The sequence below is a fragment of the Prosopis cineraria genome, unplaced genomic scaffold, assembly GCF_029017545.1.
Source record: "Prosopis cineraria cultivar Desert tree isolate PC_DT_omini unplaced genomic scaffold, ASM2901754v1 PC5, whole genome shotgun sequence".
NCBI lineage: Eukaryota > Viridiplantae > Streptophyta > Magnoliopsida > Fabales > Fabaceae > Prosopis > Prosopis cineraria.
The window spans coordinates 38,239,801-38,253,381 of record NW_026555336.1 but is presented as its reverse complement, the minus strand read 5'-3'; the positions used below and the strand labels follow the sequence as shown (position 1 = coordinate 38,253,381).

Sequence of the window (13,581 nt, the reverse complement as noted above, 5' to 3'; positions counted from 1 at the left end):
TTAGGAAAAAATTCATTTAAATATTTTTTTTATAAAGTTCATTTAAAATTTTTTGACCACAGTTATTAATAAAAAAGAAGCCCCTTAAATTTTAGAAATTCTCTTTAGACCAAGGATACTAAAGTAAAATTAAAATATAAAGTAAAATTATCTTATTGTCTCCCATCCTCTCTAATTCTCTGTTGAAGTTTTTCATTTTTTTACATCAAGTTGTTCATTAACTTATAAAAATTTATTCATTTTTCTATATAAAGTTATTTAGTAATGACACAAACAATTTTTGTAAGTCAATAAATAACTTGATGTAAGTCAATGAACAACTTATTTTATTATGATTAAAGCACTTGAAATAAAATCAAAATTAAGTAATGGCACAAATAACATTTGTGAGTTAATGATCAACTTTATGTCAATGATCAAGTCATTTTATCATGATTATAATATTTAAACTAAAATTAAGATTTAATAATGGCACAAACAATTCTTATAGACCAATGAACAACATCATATCATGTAAGGAGATGAATAACTTTAATAAAGAATTAGAGAAATGTTGAGGGATAATGAGATAATTTCATTCTACATTTTAATTTTACTTAACCTTTGATTTAAAGTGAATTTTCAAAATTTAAAGAGCTTTATTTTTTTTATTAAATATGATTAAGGGTCTCAAATGAAATTTTCCTAATTTCTTAACAATTAGCCCCCTCTTGAAAATGACACAGGAAAAGACATCAATTAATAAAAAAACAAAGTAAATTTGACAAAAGTTAATAGTCGATAAGCTCAAAGCGCCAGGTTGTTTGAAAATGACAGTTAGAACCTGACAGCAATGTGAAAAAATCTAAAATACACTCCCTCTAAGACATATTCTAAAAAAAAATTAATAATTTTTAATTTAAGATCTGAATAAAGTATTACTTATTTTTTTAATAATATTTTTATATAAATCCTTTAACAATGAAAGTTAATATAAGAGAAATTTAAATTTTTTATTTAAATAAGTGTAAAATTGAAAGTTTATTCTTTTTTTTATATAAAATTAATGACTTAACTACTACTTAATTTACATAAAGTGGCTAAAATACCTTGTAGTAGGAGATTAGAGAGTAACATGACAGGTGTAGTAGATAATTTCAATGAACAATTACAAATATTTTTCATGATCAATAGATCCTTCTCTCCAAGCATGCTTTTTAATAGGATTTGGATTCTCTCCACTTTCTCTTCATTTCTTATATCATCAAATCATAATTTGAATAGTTTATATTTAATGTTTTATAAAATCGTTGATAAAATGATAAGTTATTTAAAAATAAATAACTGTTAAAATTTGGTCAGGGCAGTTTAGAAAAAAACTATTTTAGAAAAAATTAAATATGAACCACTGAAATTTCAAGCTAACAATTGAGATGGAAATTAGAGGGGAAGTGGAGAGGAAGAAACGAGGAGAGACTTCAAGTGCCTGTCCTCCAGTATCCCAAAAGAGAAGAGAAAGATAAGGTGAAAGATGTGCAATGAATCGTCATAAACTAAAGGCTAAAGTTGGCTCTCTAAAGAAATGTAATAATAATGAATCGTGGAGATGAATGGCTCTCATCAGATTGGATATTTTTTCAAAGGGAAGCATGTGTGAGAACATACTTATCATATGAACAATGGGTGCGTAAAAGCTAACGTGGTGACAAGAGAATGAGGAAGATAAAGAAGGAAAAGTGGTTGGAAGAGGTGGTCCTGAATCTTCATTCTGAAATGTAATCACCGCCGGATGAGAATGCTGTGTTTTGCGCCATCTCTCTGCTCACTCTAGTGATGATTGAAGAAACCAAAAGCCCTATATTAATAGCCATACATAACAATTCCTTTTGTTTCTAAACCAATTCCATATAACACGAAAACTAGAGTAACTTATTTTGAACAAAGTCATAAGAAGATGAAAACCTTGAGTAATAATTATAGATAATATGAAAATTGTAAGAAGAGGATAAAGAGGGAATATCTCTCTAAAAGTAAAATACCAAACCAAGCCAATTCTACCATGGTTTACCGAAAATCAATCTCTGTTAAAGATGAATGACATGCAGATTGAGGTATTGATCAACAATGCTGAGCCAAAGTTGGCAATATTCGGCATGCGTCAGACTCAACACATTTCCCTGAGGGTCAATATATAAGCAAGCAATAAAGCAGATCATGAAATTGCATTTCAAATGATGAGCTAGAAACCCATCGTATCATACGCTTCGGCACAATTAATTAAAAAGCCCATCAACCCATGGCACCACAAAGACCCAATGTCACTGTCACACGCGTTGATGTTTACACAGGGCAATACTCGGCAATGTTAAGATCTTTGCTTTTCAATACAATAGAAACCAGTTATATCACTGGGCCTTAATAATGATACTATTCACAAGGGATCTCTCCGCTAAGATTTGCCATACTAGGTTACTGCCTTAAATGCGTAGGGCAATGATACCCCAAGAGAACTTCAGTCAATATAACAGAATGTAAACTTAGAGGTTATGTACCGCAGATCCCTTCACGTCAGTTGGCCCCATAAGTTAAATTCCTGCTCCTGAACTGCCAATTAAGCATATATGCAAAAAATGAAAAAGAACCACCATATGTCAGCCAAAAAAAAAAATCTTAATAGAAAATAAAATTTCGAGGAATTATTTGGCTAACAATGTAACTCGAATCATACCTTCTCAATAGCATCTGATGCACCAGACATCGCTTGCTTTCCTTCTCTAAGGAGCTGCAATTGTGTGCGAATCCTACTATTATGTTCCTCTCCCTGACAAATAGAACAGCGATTAGAGCAGTGGATTATGAGGCCAAAAGACAAGTAAATGACACGTTCAAGGGTCTGCCGTGGCCATCATAACCAGAATCAAGGACATAAGCCAGTTCTAAAATCTTCAAGACCAGTTGTACTTTTGTGACCTAGCTTGGTTCGCTTTGTTCCAAGTTCGAGATATACTCCATTCAGCTCTAGAAACCACTGCTTCGATAATAGTGTTTTATTAACTTGGTGATTTGAATAAAGCGAGCCTTTTGATACGTGGTTGCCTTATAACACCTCACCAAGTTGAGGCTGCCAAGACTAAAACCTTTTATTGTGGAAAGCATAACTAAGCATTGGACTCACGATACAGTGCTATTAAAGAGTATCACCTCAATAATGAACTGAAACTTTCATTTCAAGCATCCAGCAGCCAGCAGGAAGGAGAGATTTTGATTGTCCCACTTCCAAATTTAACACCCCCCCAAAAAAAAAACAAAAACAAAAACAAAAAAGACCTCTTTTGGAAACGAGGGAGAAGGCAAAAACAGTGTCAAAAGGAAACAAGAAAGTGATCCACACAAAATAAAAAAGAACCCCAAAGTGAGCATTTTATCCATTTAGGAAAGTTGGAAGGTAAAAAAACTGAGAAAAAATCATGAAATTTTTGACATAAAAAAATCAGAAACATTCAGTTCAACCAATCACCAATGGTCATGAAACTGCTCATTTTTAATTCAATTTGAGCATACGGTTTGATGAAATAATAGAGGATTCATTAATGCCACACAGCACACTAACCAATTGTATCATACGCATCAACTGTTGGATTTCGTCCTTCTTTGCGTTAGACAGATCCTCAGCTACATCCATTACATTACTCCTGCAATTGTGCCAAAGCTCCTCTACTGAGTTCAAATAATCAACAGATTGGGATGGCAATCAATAATACAAGCAGGAACTTATTGCCACAAGACCCACAGTAAAAAGTAAAAACAAAGGCTGAGAGAATAGCTACACAGAACCTCAGTGTTGTCTGAATCACTTTTCTCTCAAGCTACACTTACTGTTTCCTAGAATGAGAAGTATATTGATTCATTCAAACAGGACAATCTTATATTAACAATGATAATTAAATACTTTAGAAAAAACACTTAACATGATCTAATCAATCTTGATTCAACTATGGACACATGTATTGCTGATCAAATCAGATAATACCTACTTATTTGAGAACAAAAGATCCAGCTCTTGTTCTTCCACCATTTCCTCTACAGCATCAAGAGTGGCCCCCACCTACAAAAGGGAGAAACATGACAGACTAAGATTGAATATGGGAGCATGCATGCCTGTATACAAACGGTAATTCTGAGAGAGTGTTATGATTTAACAGTCCAGAGCCTAACAATCACAAATGAGCATCACTACTGATATCAACTTCATCCACAATAACCAAAGTACTCTGTAACAATGAATTGACCTGTGTTCCGCACATCAAGATATACCAGGAATTACTATAAAACAACAGGGGCCTCTTATGCATTGCATGAAATTTAATGAACGAACTGCATTGTTCACAGCTTGTGAGCAATGCAGCTAGCTATAAATTTTATATTTCATGTTGATATTGATTTATTGACGAACTCCGCCTATGTTTATAGCCGATCCCAAGACCGGGTAAAGGAGGAGGGTTGTGTTAGGCCATCAACAGCCAATGTAAAACTTTGTTGAATCTATCATGAACATGGACAATAGACGTTATAATGTTAATGCTAGGTCGTTACTCGTAAGTAACGCGCTGCATGGCTCGAGTACAGTGATAAGTGAGTTAGAGCCGCTGCATCGGCGCCCGGATGTAGTGTTAAATGAGCAAGGGCTACCGCGTCATTCTGGACGCACGCGGCTAAAGAAGTTAGTTCATAAGAGCAAAATTAGATTTGGTACTTGGAATGTTGGGACTTAAATTGTAAATCTGTAGAGGTTGTAGGGGTTATGATTCAAAGAAAAATCAATATCCTTTGCTTACAAGAAACAAAATGGCATGGGGACGAAGCTAAGGATATTCAAGGTTTCAAACTTTGGTATACAGGAAAAGTAAGTGCACGCAATGGAGTAGGCATCATTATAGATAAGGAGTGGAAGAAGAACGTTGTAGAAGTTAGCAGAATTAGAGACAGAATTATTTCCTTAAAAATGATAATTGAACGTGAGACTGTTAATATTGTTAGCGCTTATGCGCCGCAAGTCGGGACAGAAGCCAGTCTTAAGGAATTATTTTGGGAGGATCTGGAGGGGTTGATTCGACATATACCACAGAGTGAAAAGATTTTTATTGGAGGAGACTTTAATGGGCATGTTGGGAGGGAAGCTGGTCAGTATGCGAGGGTGCATGGTGGTTTTGATTTTGGAGAGCTAAACAATGAAGGACAAACTCTTCTTGATTTCTCATTGGCGTATGATTTTAAGATTGCCAACACTTATTTCAAGAAGAGAGATGAGCATCTCATCACTTACAAAAGTGGAGCCTCAAGATCACAGATTGATTTTCTTTTGGTTAGGAACACAGATAGAAGACTTTGTAAAAATTGTAAGGTGATCCCCGGAGATGCTGTAATGACACAACATAGGGTCCTAGTCCTTGATGTGTGTATTATGAGTAAAATCCAAAAATGTCGACAAGTAGTAACACCAAGGATTAGGTGGTGGCAATTAAAAGGTGAGAAGCAAGATATTTTCAAGCAAAATCTTTTGGATAAAGGAATTTGGGAATCCCAGGGAAGTGCTAACATCATATGGGAGGATATGGCTAAAAAGATACGGGAGGTTGCAAAAGTAGTTTTGGGAGAATCGAAAGGTTCTGGTCCGAGAGATAAGGAGTCTTGGTGGTGGAATAATAGTGTACAGGACAAAATCAAGTATAAGAAGAACTGTTTTAAAGCCATACATTTGTATAACAATGAGGAAAATTGGGAGAGGTACCGTATGGCTAAGAAGGAAACTAAAAGAGCTGTGGGTGAAGCTCGATCTAAAGCTTTTGAAGAATTTTATAAGAACCTTGAGACGAAGGAAGGAGAGCAAAATATTTATAAGATTGCCAAGAGTAGGGAAAGAAAATCAAGAGATCTAGAACAGGTAAGGTGTATTAAGGATGAAGAGGGAAGAATTTTAGTTACAGATGATGAAATTAAAAATAGATGGGAGACTTATTTTTCTAAACTTTTCAATGATGGAGAGGATTCATCTAGTAACTTGGAGGATTTAGTAACTGGTGAAGGAGAACAAAATTTGTCATTTTATCGAATAATACGTGATAAGGAGGTAAAGGAAGCTCTTAAGAAAATGGCAAATAGTGGAGCCAACGGACCTGATTGTATATCTATCGAAGCGTGGAAATGTTTAGGTGAAAAAGGGGTGAGATGGTTAACTAAGTTATTTAATGTGATTTTACGGTCCAAAAAAATACCTGATGAGTGGAGAAGAAGTACATTAATTCCTATTTATAAAAATAAAGGAGATATTCAGAATTGTACTAACTATAGAGGGATTAAACTCATGAGCCACACAATGAAATTATGGGAGAAAGTAATTGAGCACAGGTTGAGATTGGAGACAAGTATTTCTGAGAATCAATTTGGTTTTATGCCAGGTAGATCAACTATAGAGGCGATTTATCTACTAAAGGGATTAATGGAAAAGTATCATTGTAAAGATAAAGATCTACACATGGTTTTTATTGATTTGAAAAAAGCTTATGACCGTATACCAAGAGAAGTGCTTTGGAAAGCGTTGGAAAAAAAGGGAGTACGAATTGCTTATATTAAAGCCATACAAGATATGTATGAGGGGGTAAAAACTAGTATAAGAACACCTAGTGGTCAAACAAAGGATTTTTCTATAAAGATTGGACTACATCAGGGATCATTTTTGAGTCCTTATTTGTTCAACTTGATTTTAAATGTTTTGACGGAATATATTCAAGAGGAAATCCCGAAATGTATGCTCTTTGTGGATGATATAGTTCTTATAGCAGAGACAAGAGAAGAGGTTAATTGCAACCTTGAGTTATGGAGGAGGATATTGGAGTCGAAAGGGTTTCGTCTGAGTAGAAGTAAGACGGAATATTTATATTGTAAATTTGGTAAAGGAATATTTGACAATAATTTGAAAGTGAAATTGGGAGATCAAATTATACCTCAAGTGGAAAAGTTTAGATATTTGGGAGCCATTATTCAAAATGATGGCGAAATCAGTGGAGATATTTCACATAGAATTCAAGCTGGGTGGTTTAATTGGAAAAAAGCTAAAGAAGTTATTTGCGACCGTAAGGTGCCTAATAAACTTAAAGGAAAATTTCATCGCACTGCTATCAAACCGGCAATGTTATATAGTAGTGAATGCTGGGCTCTAACGGGACAGCAAGAGCATAAAGTTGGAGTAGCAGAAATGAGAATGTTACGATGGATGTGTGGACATACACGTAAAGATAAAATTCGAAATGAGCACGTACGCGAAAAAGTGAGGGTGGCACCTATTGAGGAAAAAATGGTAGAAAATTGGTTGAGATGGTTTGGGCATGTACAAAGAAGACCAAGGGAGGCACTAGTGAGAAGAGTGGAACATATAACTTTGAATCCGATTAAGAAAGGTAGAGGAAGGCCTAAGAGAACACTCTTGGAAGTTGTTGAACGCGATCTCTTAATTAATAATATTCCTAAAAGCTTGATAAATGATAGAGCACAATGGCGTCTTGCAATCCATGTAGCCGACCCTACCGAGTGGGATAAAGGCTTGTTGTTGTTGTTGTTGTTGTATTGATTTATTGACGATTGATATATTGATGGTATTGATTTAAAGGCATAGATTTTCATCTTATACTTTCATAAAACTATTTGAATGTGCAAATGCAACAAAATTTCCAAGAATGATAGCTTTGATGTGAAAAACCTATTTTATTATGTGAGTGCTACAAAACTTCAACACAGATTGCACATAAATGATAGGAAGAGAAAATACTTGTACAACAGATACAAAAGCCAGGTAATACCTGTGTTTCATGACAGATTGATTCATACTCAGCCTGTACAAATTGATTTGACATAGCATTCAGATTTCATCTTTGTCAGATAAAAATGACAAATAAACAGTCATAAATGGCTAAAATTCTTGGAAAAGCCACTCAACTTGTTTTTCACGCTGCACACTATACAGATGGCGTTCTTAAAAATTTTAACATTTATTTTATCAGCAACTGCAGTACAATGTTGCTAATAAATTGATTTTATAACAGCGGGCTTTCAAATGTCAGGTTGTGGGCTAGTATCATGAGTAATTCATTGTGTATATAATTACACTAACAGGAGCTGTTCCATAATAAATTTCTCTGTTAACAGCAACAAAAATAAATAAATAACATGCCTCAAATAAGAGCCAATGTCATTATTTCAGTATTTAAAAAAAAATTAAATCATACAACTGTACAGTACAATTTCCAAAATGAATTGTTGTTGTTAATTTCAGAGATGTTTTACAGTCTTTAAACTTAAGAGAGAACACTATCAAAAGAAGTTTGATTTCAAACGCCTTCCGCTGCATCTGAAAAATTTGCCTTGGCCAAACAGGATCCATAGTTCCTTTAGGAACAAACTAAATGAACACTGCATCTTCAGCATTCAATTTTGTTAGCAGTGTCATGGAACACAAAATTCTACTCAATATTACTGTGCACGGTATTGACCAACCAAGACCACAGTCAGAAGTCATAACAAACACTACATACCTCTATATTTTCATGCAATGAAGTGATGACCTGAAATGTTTGAAGACATGAAAGGATTATCATCTCCAAACATATCATTTTTTTTTTTAAGATATGGAAAGGGGAATTTAAGGGTATTTGCATAACAAATGAAGAACCAGAAATATAGTTTTCTTCGTAAGTTAAAATAAAAATATTAAAAATGAATATCTTCCAACACCTTAAATTTCATATTACAAAATATGTCTGCCTCACGTGAACAAAATTTCCCCATATAATTTCCTGCTGATAAAAAAATATATCCTTAGCTATTTATTTAATATTAAGTGGATGACAAATATAAACAGGTTATTTCCTATCAACAATGTGGCACCTTGAACTTTCAAAGATTTGCTCAGAGATAGGAAGTCAATGTACATTTTTATCTGAGTATATATCTATGGCACTAATTCAAATCCTGCACAATGACGGCCCATATTCAAAATAGATGAATGAGAAACTGAAGAAACAACAATGCAGTCAATTAAAAATGCCAACACAATTCTGAGATATATTTCTGTGAACTATATTAATATCCAGAGATTATACCTGAAGATAGAGGCGATGCAGCCATTCTTTTTCAGCAGTTGTGAATCTCAGAAAAGCTTTGTCAAATTCCTATAAATAAAGACAGCAGCGTAAATTCATAGTATCAGTGTATAACCATTTTGATTCTTGATGAATTATGCAACGGAGGGGGTGAGAATGTTGTAACAAGCCACGAACTCACGCCACTTCCTCTGAAGTCTGAACATAATGCAAAGTATCAACGGTAGTAGAAGACTGTAGTTGAGCATTTAAACCATAAAATATTGGGGTGTCAGGTGTGTGATCTTCCAAAAGCATATGACAATCTAACCTAGTTACAACCTTAGATGGGCCATGCTGGCCTAGATTTCTATTATAAAACAGTAAACTAGGGTGATACCACAGGCACAGGAAAAAGAAAAGAAAAGCAGAGTGATTAAGTCAATTCGATGACATTATAATTTGCCAAAACATCATCTTTATTGTAAATATGAGTGGACATAACTCCAGAAATCATGGTTTAAGCCTTGCACATGACTTGCCAACGAGCTGTATCAGGCATTTATGGTTCAAATTTTCAACTACTATGTAACTAAGAAAAAAGATTTCAATTTTTGTTTGGCTAGCTTCCAGTTCGCAATATCATCTAGTACCTTCGACACATCATCAACTTCTCCATATGTTAGTTACAAGACTGGAACATCAGGTGTAAATATGAGTGACGGTGACGGTGCACGCAACTATCAACAATCATACAGAGCATCAGTATGGGCCGGACTAAGCCCAAAATAAGGTGTTTCGTGCACGTTTTATTCTTTAAGAAAATAAGCAAAGATTCGAAGTAGTTTGCATTTCAATTGGGACCATTCGATATTCTTAATAACTTCAAAATAGACATTTGCACAGTAAATTTTAGTGGCAACAAAAGGAATGCTAAAAACAACAGTTCCAATTTCTCATAGAAAGTGGAGAATCGAATAGAAGTATGGACGTATTAAAAAAAAAAAAAGAGGGAGTAAAAAAAGCAGGATTACACACCTCCTTTGGGCAGGCAGTGAGCAAAGAACGCAAAGCAAACTTGAAGGACTTCTTCAAATCAAAGTACCTGGATCCTATTCCAGCAGAGGCTGATGCATGGCCAGCAGGCCCAGAAACTTTCTCCATGAATTCAGAATCAGAGACGGAAGAGACTCTTGCATCAACGACTAGAAGTCTAGAAAATACTATAAAGAACAATTTTAGACCCAGAACAGATTAAATATGAAAAGCAAGAAGCAAAGCACTAGCGGAAGTTCACTCTCCTCTCACCAGATCAGATGCGCGAAATGCGAAGACGAAGAAGCAGGTCGCTTTATTTTGATTCTGGATTGAGAGGCAAAATTTAGGGCCTCATGGGTCGGGCTGTCTGTCATTCGTGTAACACTGGGCCGTTTATAGATGGTACGTTTATCCATGAAACCTAAAGGGCCATCACAAACTCGACATTTTTGCACACAAAAAAAAAAGACCAAATCAGGAAATGATGAATCTTTTTTTATATTTTGAATAAAAATTATAATTTAAAAATACACAATATAATAGGATAAACATTGTATATGATAAGAAAAAATAGCAAAAAATAATCATTGAGTTGTAGAAGCAAAGACATAGTTGGGGAGAGGAGTCTCTCCACTTTTTCCCTTCCATTTCCCCCATTTCTATCATTCATTAATTTTATCATTTAAAAAAATTGTTTGAATTGTAGAGATTGGGGAAATGAAAGGAAAAGAAGTGAAGAGTCCCCAAATCCATGTAGTTGAGGAGGTGTTAATTAATGTGGAAGGCTTCTCACATAAATCTGCCATGTTTGATGCCATTGGGTTGCAAAAAACTACTGTTAAAAACAACAACAATAATCGAGCAAGGGGGAAGCCAATTAGGCATCGAAGACTTTCTCCAATCCTGCTTATAAAAATATTCATTACTCTTTAAAACAAGACCTCTGACAAAATTTAATTAAACACTTGTGGCTTGAAAAAAATGCAATCATCTCTTTCTTTCCATCCCTTTCTCTCTCCATATAACGGATTCTATTGATCAAAGGATAATTTTGAAAATTTATTTTTTTAGGGCATTGAACTAATTCTATCTACTTTTCTTAATTTTAGTAAAGTAGTTAATATAGCCTTATAAAAAGAACCAAAGCAAGTATTTAATTTCTCATAGAGGAGAAAAGACTAATGGCTCTAAGCTTTACCCATACTGGACATCGGTCTAGTTTGAACTTGTGCATGATCAAATTAGGAGTCTATGGTTTGATGATGAGCAGAGAGTTGTCATTTGCCCAAGGACCGTGACAATGAACAAAATGCATGTCATCGTCATCAGTGAAGTTGATAAAGAAGATGTTTTCTCTGCGCCACATGATTTAGAAAGAACCTCCGAGCCACCATACATCATTTAGGATAGCACTTATTTCCTCTTCCTAGAAAACTTTAGAGTCAAGACAAATAGCGAGCACACATTTTTCCTAAAAAGGTTGATTATATTGAAAGATAAAAGGTTCAGGGTCAATGGTCAGACAAAAATCTTGAGTCAAGAGAGGCCACAAAGAAGAAGAGAATAGCAACTGGGAACATGCCATGGTATTAAAAACGCAAATGCATGAGCGAGAGAGAAGAAATTTAAGGCAGAACAGGGGAAGGGAAGGTGAGAACCAAAGAAGGAAAATGAAGCCACGTTTGCAAGCTTGGGAAGCAAATATGAAATTCTCAAGAAAATTCAGAAGCAAGAGAGCAACCTAAAACATAAGCTCGGATCAATGAACAAGTGAAAAAACTAAAGGTGAACCAATAAGCATCAAGGGTGAAACGTTAGAACTCAAGAAAACCACAACTTCTTGTTGGCAAAAGCTGGTAAACTCATGGTCTAAGTCATGCCTGAAAATACTACTCTTAAGAGTTATTCTATCATACTGGGTTGATCACATGGCAGCTCCCCAATATTAAATAAACTCTTCCTGTAAAATGAGCAAGGACATAGAACAATGAAAATTTTTAAAACAACTTAGGCAATATCAACGTTGATGAAGTAATGGAATAGAGGAGGAGAGAAAGCCCATCATAGAGGCTCCCCACAACACATGTGGCAAGCATTGCCTTCTATAAGCAAACATCTCAAAGATTAGGCAATAAAACACATTTAACATAATTAAAAAATAGTTTCATATAATAATGTGGTTTAATATATATGTTACAACATAAATTTATTTAAATAGTATTTAATAAAATTAATGTATAATAATTCTTTTTCAAATACTAATAATTATTTTATAATATCCAACACTTTTGACACCAACAAAAGCAGAGAATGATTGCAAGAGAAAACATGAGAGATAAGAACATGGAAGAGAAAGAGAAAAGTTCAAATGGGACTTTTACCCTGCTATTCTCTCAGAAGAATAAAGAGAAGCTAGAAATTTTCTAACTAGCCAAGAGGCCTTCTTCCATCACTTTGTCTTTTTGACATAGCTTCAAGAAATCCAATCACATAATAGTCAAAACAATTTTTTTTGGTTGAAAAGAGCAAACATATCTAAAAGAGAGAGATTACATCAAAGAAGTAGCACCTAGTAGGATTCTCTCATCAGCTACCTCCGTGATCAAAGATGCAAAAATTAACATATAAACTATGAGACAATTTTGCTAAAAGGTCAGCATAGGTATTGGATTCTCTATTGATATAGTAACTACGAGACAATTTTGCTAAAAAGTCAGCATAGATGTTGGATTCTCTATTAATATTGTGGATAGATACACACTAATTCCTATGATATAATAGACAGGCATCATCAACAATATCTTTAAAAGGGTAAGAATCCTCACATCCTTTGGTCACAAATAAAATAGCCTCAATACAGTCACAAAAAATATCCACAAAATGTATGCCTTCAGCCTAGCAAAGATTCAACCTATTGATAATTGCAAGGAGCTCCGCAACTACAGTTAGTACATTGATAAGTTTCACATTGAACCCCTTAATCCAATTATCATGAGCATTGCTAATATATCCTCCATGATCGCTACCACATTCATGATAATAAAACCATCCACTTTCAATTTATAGTCATTATTTCTATCTGAGAAAATTACCCATGAGCGTTTGGCCTCAAAGGACAAAGAAGGGGCTAGCCTAATAAGATTTGAATCCGAGCAATCTCTAAAAAAGATGAAATTTGCTAGGACTTGTTCCTGAGGTACATCCTTATCAAATACATGCTTACACTAGTCCACCTAAATATCCCGTCAAATATAACTAAATAGCATTAACCATTGTACCTTTCTCGTGAATCCCTTGCCTGCTTCATGCTTTAAGTGTCAAAACAAATTAAAGTAGGCACCTCTACTTCTGACAGAAGAGGAGGAGAAGGAGGAGGAAGATTCGGAAAAAAAAGAGGCAGGAAAAGAGAAAAGGAGTTTCTAAGTGGTTTTTT

The 13,581-nt window shown here is 34.6% G+C and overlaps 1 protein-coding gene across 1 annotated transcript; it reads right to left on the bottom strand.

Annotated features, from left to right (window-relative positions):
• Positions 1-2,182: 2,182 nt before the first annotated feature.
• Positions 2,183-10,427, bottom strand: LOC129310622 (uncharacterized). The gene is made up of 8 exons (XM_054952519.1): positions 10,149-10,427; positions 9,132-9,200; positions 8,565-8,594; positions 7,833-7,865; positions 4,014-4,084; positions 3,590-3,671; positions 2,708-2,800; positions 2,183-2,583 (listed from the first exon to the last, which is right to left on the bottom strand). Exons 1-8 carry the CDS (start codon positions 10,272-10,274, stop codon positions 2,548-2,550), a joined length of 540 nt encoding a protein of 179 aa, XP_054808494.1. The 5' UTR covers positions 10,275-10,427; the 3' UTR covers positions 2,183-2,547.
• Between the last annotated feature and the right edge of the window lie 3,154 nt (positions 10,428-13,581).